General features: G+C 38.6%; 1 protein-coding gene across 1 annotated transcript in view; it reads left to right on the top strand.

Annotated features, from left to right (window-relative positions):
- Positions 1 to 13,155, top strand: part of PLEKHA7 (pleckstrin homology domain containing A7) — a 144,776-nt gene that overhangs the window by 72,055 nt on the left and 59,566 nt on the right. Inside the window, exon 3 of the mRNA XM_058806362.1 lies at positions 10,913 to 10,996. Within this exon, the coding sequence (XP_058662345.1) occupies positions 10,913 to 10,996 (84 nt within the window). The remainder of the gene's footprint in view (positions 1 to 10,912; positions 10,997 to 13,155) is intronic.

The following is a 13,155-nucleotide window of genomic DNA, read 5'->3' as shown; positions in this document are numbered from 1 at the left end:
GAAAGCATGGAAGGTATTGTGTTGCTTGTAATCCTCTTGATTAAATATTAATGCATATGATAGTCGTCACGGTGCATTTGGAGTGTTTGCATTTTAAAAATTACCATTGAGTAAAACCCTTTTTACTGTATGTTGCTCTGAATTTACCAAGAATGTCTAGCTCTTACTCTGGCTCTGTTCAGTCATATGCTTTGGACAATGTAATTTCTGCTCTTGCTGTATCTAAAAGGGAAAAAAATTAACTCCCTGAATGGTAAAGGACTATTTAACATCTGTATTTTCAAGAGATTATAAAGTTTTCCATAAGCTAAAAGATCCACATTTTTCAAAGGCATTCCGTCATTGTATTTTCTGTTAAATAATTACCTAAAGAGCAAATATTATTTCATGTGAAGTTACTTCACCCCCTTAGCTGCCAAGTTTCAGTCACATGCTTGATAGAGGCTTTCTTGGCATTGAAAGGACTAAATGCAGGCTCTAAAGAAGTTGTTTGGAATTTCTTTGAGTCTCTAATCCCGTTCTCACCCCAGGCCTTGTCAGCAGTGTGAGAGCTCTCCTGCCGGCTGCTTCTCTTGCTCCAGCCCGGCAGAGAGGTGCAGAGCCCGTGCTCTGCCCTGGCCGAGCAAACAGGGGCATGCCTGGGGCTCAGGAGGTGACCCCACACGGGACTGTGCTCCCAGCTTGGGGACACGTGGCAGATGCCAAAGTGAGACAGGGGTGGGTGCTGCTGCAGGGGCTGAGCTCTGCTCTAGGGGCGTGTCTCTGGTGCTGAGCTGTGTGCTGCAGCTGTGCAGGCCGTGCATCCCCTGGGATGAAGCAGGAGCAGTGCTGTTGTACCCCTGGAGGTGTTTTCTGCCCCAGGCTCACCCCAGTGACAAGGGGAGCTCTGCTGGCGCCTCGGTGCCGTGCAGATACAGGACAGGAGCCAGGCCAAGAGGCCAGGACACCCTGCACAAGTGGCCCAGCAGGAGTGCAGCTGATAGCTCCCCTATATATAGTGGTGTGGTGCTAAGAGCTGCCTTTTGGCTGGGCTGGGCTGCCGTGTTGCTCCCTGGAGCTAAGGAGCCTGATTTTGTCTGTGTTGGCTGTGGGTGTTTTGGCCATCCTGTGTGGCTGTTCACTTCCAGTCACATTGTGAAAGGTGATGGTTGCTTCATCTTTCCAGTTACTTTGAAAAAAAATAGCGGCCTCCAAACTTAAGGAAGGGATTTTCATCTTCTCCAATGGAATAATGTGGCTTCATGCAGCGTCATTCAGAACTGATTTTGAAGCCTCATGCAGTCCCCAGAAGACTGTGTCCTATCTAATAATGCATATTGATGTTTGCTAATCTAAATGAGACCTCTGAACCACTTCACAGAAAGCCAACAACGTTGTTTTACAACCGTGTTTGCTAGCTTAAGCCCAGGAAGAGTGAAAGTGTGCTTCTTGATAGATTACTTGTGCTATTTTCCTTAGCCACTAGATCTACAGATTGTCATCAGTTGTGTGTACTCTGGACTTTTTCTGAAGTGGTCGTTTGGGCACTGTTAATGTGTCTTCTTAGTGACATTAAAAAAATGCAAATATTTCTTCTGTGGCTGGGTTGTTTTCAGTGCCACTCTTGTTATTATATTTTATTATATTATTTTATTCTCAAATTTTCATCTTTTGACAGTGCAGCGTGTTGACCCAAGAAATGTAGCAAAGAATGTTGTTATATGAGAGTTTTCTTCAGTTTCATTTATGTTTGGTTCACATACTTAGGCATTCAGTACACTAAACTCAGCATAACTTTTGCCAGTAATGTAAATTGTTATTTACCAAGTGCTGTAGGTTATATTGTGACCTGCATGCTTTGATTACATAGTGGGGAGTTGGAGATTGTGGTGGTGACACTGTATGACTGAAAATAGTGGTGCTTCTGAAGAATTAGTTAATTGGTGTGTGTTTGGCAAAGAAAATGCTGGGGTTACACACACTAAAGTCGTTAATTTCCAAAAGTTTGTTTGGCTTTCTGCATTGAGTAAAGTAATGAGAGTTAAACCAGAAATGTTTTAGAGGTTGGAATTATTTAGTAGAGTGTTGAAATGGTTAATGTGTTAATGATTGTATTTCTTCATCTTTATATAAATGTTGTCTAGTAGTGTTGTGTATATTTTAGCATATTTTCCATTCTATAAATGCCAAAGAAAATACTTTAACACTACAGCAGTATTTCTGTGAGTGTTTGGAAATGTCTGAGGAGTTTCTGTGCTTGTCTGACTTGGGGCCACTGAGTATTTCTACATCTCTGTAAGGACAAGTTGGCTCTAGGTTATTTCTTTGGGCAAATTATACTCAAATAGCCAGCTTCAGGTAGCTTTATATCTTTATAGTTGCACAGGTATAAATTCCCCTTTCTTTCTGTGATGTTGAGCTTTTTGTTAAATTACAAAGGTATTTCTGCATACTTTATAAACTGTGCATAATCTAAAAAGAGACTCTTCCATATCTGTTTGACAGCTCCAATCCTAAAGCATTAATCTTGGCTCTGTGTGTGATTTGCAGTAGCTTTCTGTGAGCAGATGCTGATGCCATGGCTTTAGAACATGTCAGTATTTCAGTGCTGTAGGTGCTGGGCTTCTTTGGAAAGGGAAGGAACAACGAGGTGCATAATTCACAGCCCTGAAGAGTCAGCCTGAAAAGCTCCATTAATTCCTACCTGTTGCTCTAGGCAAGATGATCTTGCATTGCTAATCTTCTCTCAGCAAAAACTTGGTATTATGTGCCTCTCAGGAGTACTGTAGAGTCCATTTAATACTTAAGATTTGATAAGAAAAAGCATTTTACAAATGCACTTCACTTTGGAGGAGATGCATTGCATTTTCTCCAACACAGTGAATTGAGTGAAACAGGGGAAGGAGGAGCTCCTTTAAAACAGTCAAGAATCACACAAGCCAGAAGAAATAATTTTGTTGCTGTAGTATTTTCCTTTTATTTCCCTAAGCTGCAGATGAATAGAGTTTGAAGTGTTTCAGAATTAACCACAGGGCTTCCATAGGCTGGAATAGTTTGTTGCAAATGAAGGAACTTTTATTAATATGTATGCTAGTAAACATTATCAGCCAACCCACAAGATAGGGTGTGCTCTGTGGGAATTGTGGTTTCTTCATACTAAACTGTATTAATTCAGCTGATATCCTTGTTTATTCTTTAGCTTGCTGTCTGAAGGGCATGAGGTTTGTAGGATTATGGTCAGTACCTCAGCAGCACTGTGAAGCTGTGGAGGACATGGGGAGGGCTACAGAGGGACTGGGTGTTCTGAATCACCTTTACTAGGAAAGACTGTGGTTGGAAGTTCTGTCCTAGCAGATAAAAAGCACAGGAACCCAGCCCACATAAACTCTCTGCTTTAATGGAATATTTATTAGCGGAATGTAAATGGACTTCGGATTTATTTAGTTGCTGAAGGAGTTAATTAATGGTGTTATTCAAGACTGAAGGAAGAAACCATGTTTTCATGCTCTTTGGAGATTTTCTTCCTAAATGATGTGGAGTTTTTACATTTTTCTCTTGGCGGAATCTATTACGTGAATCTTGCTTGTTTGTTTTGGGTTTTGTTTGCCTACTGTGATAGAAATAGGAGTTGTAACTTGAAATAGGAGTTGTACCTAGAAATAGGAGTTGTACCTAGAAATAGGAGTTGTACCTAGAAATAGGAGTTGTACCTAGAAATAGGAGTTGTACTTAGAAACAGTAGTTGTACCTAGCCTTGTGATGATTGGGCGAGGCCTCAGGTCTTCTGTGCTCAGCCCTTTGGTCAGTGGTGAGCTCAGACTGAGTTTCTCAGTTCTTCTTCCACTCTAATGTTGAAAACCCTCAAGGATGGGGACAGCACAACCTCTCTGGGCAGCCTCCTCTAATGCTTGCCATCCCCGCTGTACACAGTTGTGTCCTGGAGGCGAAAAAGCTTCTCCTCCAAGCAGTCTGATGGTTTCCTGTTTCATTTCGTGCTGCTCCCATGAGGTGCCCCAGGGAAGAGCCTTGTTGGTTGGTCCTGGCATGGCACTCTGAAGCTGGGCAAGCCCCCAGCCCTGGCTCTCCTCACCACAGGTGCTCAGGACAATTTTAGTGCCTCTCTGCTGAAATCACTTCAGGTTGTTGATGCCTTTCCTGTATGAGGAAGTCCAAAATTGGATTCAGTGTTCTAGACTGCAGCCCTGGGACACTGTGATGGATACCAGCTATAGTTCCTTCATTCCATCCTGGACTCTTGTGATTTTGTATTTGATTAAAATGCCATTCCCGTGGTATAGGTGGTAGATACAACATTTCCATTTCATGGAGAGGTGAAAAGGGCAGTGTGTTTCCACGTTGTCTGAGGGCACACACAGCAAGGTCTCAGTCTGCAGTATTGTCCTCTAATAATCACTTATTTTGTATTATGGATTAAATAAATAATAAATCAGAAGTGCATTTCTCTGAAGTTAAAATCTATCTTTGCCATTAAAAAGTCAATGAAGATAAAATGTTTTGAGGTTATATACCTTATGTAGCAGCAGAACAAATTTTCAAAATCTGTTTTATTCACTTCTTATTGCTGTTGTGTTAAATTGTTCCAGCTTTCTACACTGTACGGTTTGCTACATAGATGAAAACTGGATGCTTGAAGACTTGTATTTGCTTTGATATTTAGAACAAAGTGGATTTTGTTGTCTCTTATCACATGTGTGATGTCTTTGCATCAAAGTTTAGTATGTTCAAATGGCACTAGAGAGGGTTTTCAGTCTCCTTTGGTAAATTTAGATGCTATGCATGTGAACACCTATTTTGTTTTAACCGCTTTTGTTACAGATTAAAACCTGAGATCTGTGACATTTTTGTGTAAAGCTTCCCTTGAATACTTTTTCTGAAATAGTATCTTTATGTGGCACTGCTTGTTGGGCAGCTTCATCACTAAACTCTTTACATTGTGGTTGATACTGGAATATAAGAGTAGGCTGCATTACCCAGGGTTTTTTAATCATATTTCTTAAAGATATCACTACTTTCTTTTTTATTAGAGAATGAATTAATCATTTAGTTGTGTATCTGTGTTATCAGAGAGATTTTTAATTTAATTTTTAATTTTGAAGGCAGGGACTACAGTTCTTCTAAAACTGCAAAAGTAATGAAATAGAAATAAATTCCTCTTTTCTAAAGATTCTATTCTTAAGATTTCTTTTGTCAATATTTCCTTGTCTGGAAGACTAACATGCTTTTCCCCTTTAGTTTCAAGTTCCCTGAATGAATTTTGTTTTTGTGAGTTAATAAAACCCTGATGGTTTCTCATGATGTACATCAAAAAGGATTTGTGAATCAGCAGATGACTTCAGCCTGTATTACTCATGGAAATCTGTGTTGATCCTGTGATGATAGTGTATTCATCCTCTTATCTGTGCTTTTAATGACTGAAAATACTTGTAGTGATTCTGTGGCATTTTCCATATTAGCTTACTGTTGGTTTATTAGCTCTGTTTTTAAAAGCGTGTTCATTAACAAAACCCTTCCTGCTGACACTACTACTGGATAGTATAAATTGTCTCTGGTAGTTCATTAAGGCAGGATAAAAGAATTTTTTCATTTCCAAGGAAACAAGCAGTTGCCATTTAACCTCCTCATCAGTGAGCTGGGTAGAAGGGTGACACTACACGAGGGCATGACTGTCAGTTCACTGTTCATTTCAAACTCTTCTTATCTGCAAGCTTCCACCAGAAGTGAAAATACAATAAAATCTGATGCCAGGCCATCTTGTCCGCCTTTCATCTGTCTTTGTAAGCCCAGACTCTTGTGTTGAGGGCTGCTAGTCACAGACACAGCAGCTCAGGATAGTTACAGAATTGTGTTTGGGCTGAACAGCTAAACACTTTTGAATTCTCATCTGAGTAGGATGTAAGATTTGAGAGAATCAATTTTTCTTATGCAGTAGTTTCTAGGTTAAGATACTAATTAAACTCAGTCAGGGGTGAAATGTTGACCTTATGAAAGTCTCCTGGACACTGATTACAGCAGGGCAAGGATTTTACTGCTGCTCTGATGAGACACTACTATTTAAAGTAGTGGATCATGTTCAGTGTCTTGAAAAGATGGAGTTTTGTGTTTGTGCAGCTTGTAGTAGGCGCTTTTCCTTGATTAATATAATTAGTTGGTATTGTTCCTAATCCTTCCAACTTATATCTGTATTATACTGCATTTTTCTTCCAGCTTGTAGAACTTTGAGGGCACTGTTTTTCTTGGACTATTTGTTGGTACTTGTTCTAACCAATTCTTAAAGCTAATATCCAAAAAAATACTCAGAAATCTGAAACTATTTTGAAGCCATTGATGTATTTCAGAAATATGTTATGAAATAAAGCAAACTATTCCTGGCTGTTTGCCTGATTAGATACAAGCACTTCCTCCTGTTTGGAGTAACAGCTCACTGGCTGAACAATTCTTCACTGCACAAGTTCTTCTGTCAGCTGCACCCACACCAAAATCACCCATGGAAGTGTGGGTGGGTGCCCACACAACTGTCATCACCATTCAGGGTATTCAACATAAAGGTGTTTATGCTTATCTAGTCTTATAGGTAAGTGTAAAGGAGTCAGCCTGCCTGGAAATAAGTGCTGTAGAAATGGCTTGTAATAATTTACAGGGCATCTGTCCAATGACAATGTGAATTTTTCTCACAACTTATAAATTTGCTGTTAATGTGATATGGACTTCATCAATAGTCGATTCACACATTTCAAGTTTCAGCTGCCTGTGCATTAAAATTACACCAGAGACAATCTATACACTTGCTTGACTTCAAATGAAAGGTCATCAGCATCAGTCGTGTCCAAAAATTAATAATTAGGACTTGGCTTTGACTCAAATACAAAATTAATTGAAGTCATATTAATTATGAATTCTGCAAAAGGATCCATAAAAGCAAAAGTGCCTGCCTGGCTCCATTAATCTATAGGGATAGGGCCTGGTTTGCATCTGTCTTAAGACAGTCGGTGACTCAGTTCTTTTGTTGGTAAAAGTTGTGTTTACATGCTGTGAAATCATGGAGTTTGTGGTGAGGTATCTAGTTACAAAGAAATGGGTTTTGAACTGTGGTTCTTTTATGAAGAGTCTGAGTCTTAAGTATTATTATCCTTGGGAAGTGGTGTTCTGTAACTTTGAAATTCTGAATAATTTCTAACAGTCTCTAGTGTAATTTAATAAAGCTAGTAGTGGTAGATAGTAATCAATGTAATTTTTTGTGGATTTTTTATGGTTTTATACTTGCTTTGCTTTCATGACACTGATTACCAGTATCTGTAAAAAAATCAGAATAATATAAAACTATCAAAATTAAAAGATGGTTGCAAGGAAAAAATGCCACAATTGATAACGCAGAAAATTCATAATGTTGCTAGAAAACTTAGCTTGGCATTTCAAATGTGTGATGTTGTACTAATGCAAGCTCCAAGGCATTCAGAATTCACATGGTGAAGCATCATAAGCCTTTCCCAGTTTTGTTGAAGCTATTACATGTTTCTCTAATGAAAAAAAAGAATAAAGGGGCATGGAGAGGAGAACAGCTTACCATGTCCTTTTATTAGGATGCATTTATTGTTCCTCTTTTATGTGGTAGATTTCTGGACAACAGGAACATGTTCAATAGGTGCCATTTGGAGGAAATACAGGTGGATGAACTAATTCTTGGGTAGCTGATGTGTCCAGACAACAGCTGTGCCAGGTCTTTTCTTGATCTGTGCTTGGAAAGGAAGGAAAACTTGCACTGCAATAAGTTTAGGGCACTCTGACTGGTGATGTTATTGTTATCAGTGTTGTGTAAACAGATATCACAGTTAAGAAAACATTTAAAAGACATGAAAACAACAACAAATAATTGTCATCTAAAAATCTAGCTGTTCAATTTCTCTCATCCTGATAAAAACAAGCTACTGTTAATCGTCTTGGAATAAATCCATTTAAATACTGGGAAACCTTCAAAGAAGCTTTATTGTAAGAATTAAATTGTTTTTGCAGAGAAAGGATAGAGGGAGCAGCAGAGAATGGCAGAACAGAATATATTGGAAGGAAGCTCTGTTCCCCATCACATCCAGCCAGGCCAGCTTCAAAGTTGGAACCAGCTTATAAAGTTTGATATTTGGCTTGGAGCCTTATCTGGCCACATTTTGGATGTTTCCAAGGAAGGAGATTCCACAGCCTTGCTAGGCAACCTCTTCCAATGTTTGACTGCTCTCATTGTGAAGGGAAATCTCCCTGCTATCTAATTCCTTGTTGCAAGGCATTAGCCATCTGTTGTATAGGTTGTTTTGAATAGTATCGCTTAGTCTTAATGAGTCCTGTGAGGCAAAACACTTAAACTCTCACTTTTCAAATTCAAATAAACCACTGTGTTCTGCAAAACTAATTGTTAGTGGCAGGGGTTTCATTTCTTTCTTCCCAGTGAAGTCCTACTGTTGAAGCTGCAGAAGTTTTGGGTTTATGTGCCCTCTCCTTGTCTGTGAAATTACCCGTCTGCATTTCAGGCAGCAACATAGCCATCCATCTGTTTCTCTGCTCATAGTGTTTGCTTGATATGCAAAACTTGTCCCAAAATGCATTGCTCAGATATTTTAAAAAGTGCTTACTTTCCAGCTGAAATCTTTATTATTAGTAAGTAATATTTAGTCTTGTTAGTAATGCACTTGCTCTTTATTTGCAACTAAGAGGACTAATTCCTCTTCTGGTGAATTTATTTCCTGAGATAGAAAAAAGCATTTGTGTACATGCTTGTATGGTATTGTGGGAAACTTCCCTTCCTAATAACCCTAGAGCACTTCTGGAATACAGTTCTTTTTCTTAGTCTTAATTGAAGAGTGAGTTATTAATGATTGAGAGCCTGCAGATGAGAGCTTGTTGGCAGCTCCTCTGCCCCTGGAGAATATAGCTGGCAAGGTCCTTTCTTTTTTTTTAAGCTAACAGGGTATCTGCACTTTTTTAATAGCAGTCCTAACCTAAGCACTAAGGTTAAGCAGACTGCATCAGGCCTGCTTTGAAAGGAAAGGCTTTAAAATTAACACTGGGCTGTGTGACAAACATAGTGTTTAATTATTAGGGTTATAAGTAATTTATTTATGATTTTCTTTGAAAATATCTCAAGTTCCTATCCCACTATTTGGATGTAGACACAAAATTAAATCTCCCCTAGAAATGCTTTTTTAGGAAACAGTACTCCTCAGTGGTTTTGTGAGGAAATAGATCGTGGTTGCTTTGTAGATGTTATTGTGAGCTTACTGAAGATACTTCTCTGGATCTCTGATTTCATGGAAAAACTGAAGAGACAGAAACTTTATTAACCTTTATTAACCTTCAGCTGTAGGACAGGTTAGTTCTCAGCAGAGTAGGGAGCAAGGGCCATCCCTGGTGCAGTGGAGTAATTGATAGCCCATATCTTGTTCACAGTTTCCAAGGCTCTAGGGTGAGGATTTTTATAATAGGTGAGGCTGGAAAAAGGCCTTCTGGTGTTGCATAAGCTGTTACAGCTTTCAGCTTGTAATTGGAAATGTTTCTGATATGGGTGCCTTCTTTCTGACTTGCTCAGGTATAAGGAACCCAACCCAGTAGCAAGGTGTGTTAGGAAAGAGTGAGAAGTTTATAACACACCAAGCACTCTCTGTGTTTATGGCCTGAATGGGACTTAGCATGAGCAGTTGGTGGGTTTTTTTGTTGTTTTTAGGGGTTGGTTGGTTTTGCTTTCCTTGGTTTTGGTTTGTTTTTTAAATCAAGACATGTCCTGAGCTATTTACATTGGGGTGTTATGGCTGTGTGAGCTGTTTGATTGTTAGCTGTCCTTAGTCAGCAGAGTGTTATCTCTTAGGAACTCATTGCTCTGAAATCTGAAAGTGTTTCTTTATGCCTTATTCTGTGCTGGGGGCATCCTGGTATGCTGGACAGAAAGGTCAAATCTGTAATGCTTGGAACCAAACAGGCTTTACAAGAGGAAAAACTCCAGCTCCTTAAACAAGAAAACACATCAAGTTTTCATTTTTGCCTGTTTGAGGTATAATTCTTTGAATGGCTTTGTTATTTTTACTTTCTGAATACACTCAGATTGTGTTACTATTTTGTTACATTTGATGTGAGTTCTGATTTTGGATGTTGTTTACCTGAGAATTGTTAACTAAACTCAGAAAAATTTAGAGTCTTAAATAAATGAGCTCTTGGGTTCACAGATAGGTAAGATACCTATCTTTAATGAAATGTTTCACAGAGGATAGCAAAATGTCTAGATAGTGCTCTGAGGGGAAAGTTTATAGAAACCCTGATTTTAATTCAGTTCTGATGAAATACTAAATAATGTTATTTTATATAGACCATGCAGCCACACTGCTAAGGCTGTATGTTACACCTCTGCATGAAGGTGTAAAGAGAAATCATTGGAGAAATACCACATTAGAGGAAAAAGAAACATGCAAGGAAATGGCTTCCACATAATTTCTCTCTGATGTCATTAAATAATAAAAATTGTGTAAAATGTTGCATTTCAAATTACTGGTTCTATTCTGTGAAATTTATGGAAACACAAATCAGAAATGTATGTTATGTAATTTCCATGCTATATCTAAATAATCTGGTAACTGCCAGGTATAAATAATCATAAATTCAATTGTGTGTCTCACCAACTAAAGATTGCAACTAGTTTACTTTTAAAACATTAACTTGCTTAATAATTAAATGGCGCAGTGTGCCATTGGCAAAGTCGACAAGAACATAGCAAGGAGCTGAAAACATTTCAGACTTGAAATGTACCTCAGAAATATGTTTAATTTCTGGACTAGAGCAGCAAGACATCAATATAAAAAGTTCTGCCTTTTAGAGATCATATATTACTGAGTATAGCAATGTTAATTTTCTTTTTCCTTTTTTCTTTTTTTTTTCCTTTCAGCCATAATCAGCAGACCACGTCATTTAGACATCCTGTGACAGGACAGGTTTCTCCAGAAAATATTGAATTTATTTTGCGAGAAGAGTAAGTAGTTTTATACTCATGTCAAGAGATCTAAAACAGTAACACATTTACCTACAGCAGATTAGTACCTTAATTTATTGATAGTTCCTCCAATATTGTAGAAAAATTTAATTCAGGTTTGTGCTTAAAATTTTGCTTCTTATTGTGATAGCGACTACTTTCAAGTCCTAGCTTGAAATCAAAAACTATCATAATGATAGTTTTTGATTCCAAGCTAGGACTTGAGGGAAAATCTTTATCAAATCTTCAAGAAAAACTCAGGCAAAGCTAAAAGTAAACAAAAAAAATTACAAAATATGCATAAACAATAATGCGTTAGTCTTATATAAATATCAGGTAAACAGAACATAAATGTAAAGTGCCTATTGGAAGGTTTGTACTGAAACTGAAATACACATAATGCTACTAGTTTCAATTTTATTTCCTTGGTTTTCTTATGTTTAAGATGTTCTACATTGATCAGCTGTTTTTCTCTGTTCTAAAGAAATTGTGTAGAAAATATTTGTGTCCAGCATATTTTATGTTGATTGTTGTCTGATCAAAAAAAAACAAAAGTAAGAAATGTATGTGAGTTTGGTCACCTTAGGGTTGGTGTTGGATTGGATCATGCCCCATTTCTCTGTAGGCTTCAGCTCCTCCCTGTCACCCTGTCTGTCTGGCATAGATTGCTGCTGCCATCCTTCTCTAGTGGAATGACTGGATATCTTCCCTAGACAGAAAACGGAGTCCTGGACAAAACTCTACATCGTTTCTAAAGCCAAAGGGCAAGAAGAATGGCACAACAAACACCAGATAGTTTTTCTTTTCCAGGCCAGTTTTCCAGCACTGTTCAAGCAGTCTCTGTCACAGAGCCTGGGCATCCTGCTGTGGTGCCCTGGATGTGGGGTTTGTGTGGCTGCCTGCACGATTCTGAGCTCTTTACATTTCAAATTGTGTGAAATTGAATTTGCTCTGCACTTTGATAGAACTGCTATCAAAAGCAGTTACAGCATTAAGAAAAATGAGGCCTAGAGGAAGGCTGTTCAGCACTCCCAAGAGACTGAACTTTTCCATGTTTTCTCTTGTGACTTGGAGAAGTAAACATGGCTGTAGAGCTCTGAGATTCTGCTACAGCCCTGAGGAGAACCTCTCAAATAGTTTAAAAGCCAAACCAACCGACCAAAACCAACAATAGCAGCAAAACTCAAAAAAAAACCCAAAAAAACCCAAAACCACTGGCTAAACAGTTGCTCTCCCCCAAGGCAAAGCAAAGCCAAGGCCAAATCCTATTTCAAGATTCCTGATGAGAACTAACCTGAAATATAACATTGTAGGAGAGGGCTGTGATTGGGTGTGAGGGCTGTGGGGTGGCTCCTGAGCTGGAGGTCACCCCAGCATTCCCATGGCAAGCAGGTGCTTTGCTCATTTACAGGTATGAAACAAGCTGCTCCACCTCACTCTCCTAGTGAGGAGAACAGCTATTGTTGCAAATCAGCAAGTCTCACAGAGAGCATGGACAGCAATCATGTGTTCCAGCTTCCATCCATTAATTGGTTTTTAATTTATCTGTTGTAAAGGTTCAGTCAAATTTAATATGAATTTAAACATAGGTACTGGAAAATAGGTGTCTGGATAACCTCTTGGAGTACCTGCATGGATTAGTCACACTTGCCTAGGCTGTTTTTTGTTTTGTAGTCATGGCAGCTGATAAATTATTAAAAAAGGTATTGAAAGAAGTACTTGTTGGTGGCACATAGATTTAGTAATCTTTATGTTAGAAAATTTCTTGGAGGAGAAATGGAAGTGCTTATTTGGAGGGGAGTCTGATGAACATGTAGGCTTTAGTTACTTGCGCTGAGATGCTATCAAAACCAGGAAAAATCTCACACTGTAGTAGAATTAGTAGAGAGAGGTGGTTTTAATTCTAAAAGAAGAGGGAATGGCTGGAGGGAGAGAGAGAAGAGTAAATGTTTCTAGTCACTGCTCAGAAAACAATATTTGCAAGCATGTTTCTCTAAGCTTTGTTATTGGCCTGAAGAATTAGTGTGGAGAAATAGTGTTTTTAAAATCAGATGATTTTAATCTGTCAGTTAAAATTGCTTTAAAAATGTCTTTTTCAAATGTGTGGGATGCTCTGGTTTCCTTAGTTTTGTACCAGTTGTGTGCAGCAGTGGGGGTTT

The sequence above is a fragment of the Ammospiza caudacuta genome, chromosome 6 (assembly GCF_027887145.1).
Source record: "Ammospiza caudacuta isolate bAmmCau1 chromosome 6, bAmmCau1.pri, whole genome shotgun sequence".
NCBI classification, from domain to species: domain Eukaryota; kingdom Metazoa; phylum Chordata; class Aves; order Passeriformes; family Passerellidae; genus Ammospiza; species Ammospiza caudacuta.
Note: the sequence above shows the minus strand (reverse complement) of the source record. Positions and strands in the feature narration are given on the sequence as shown.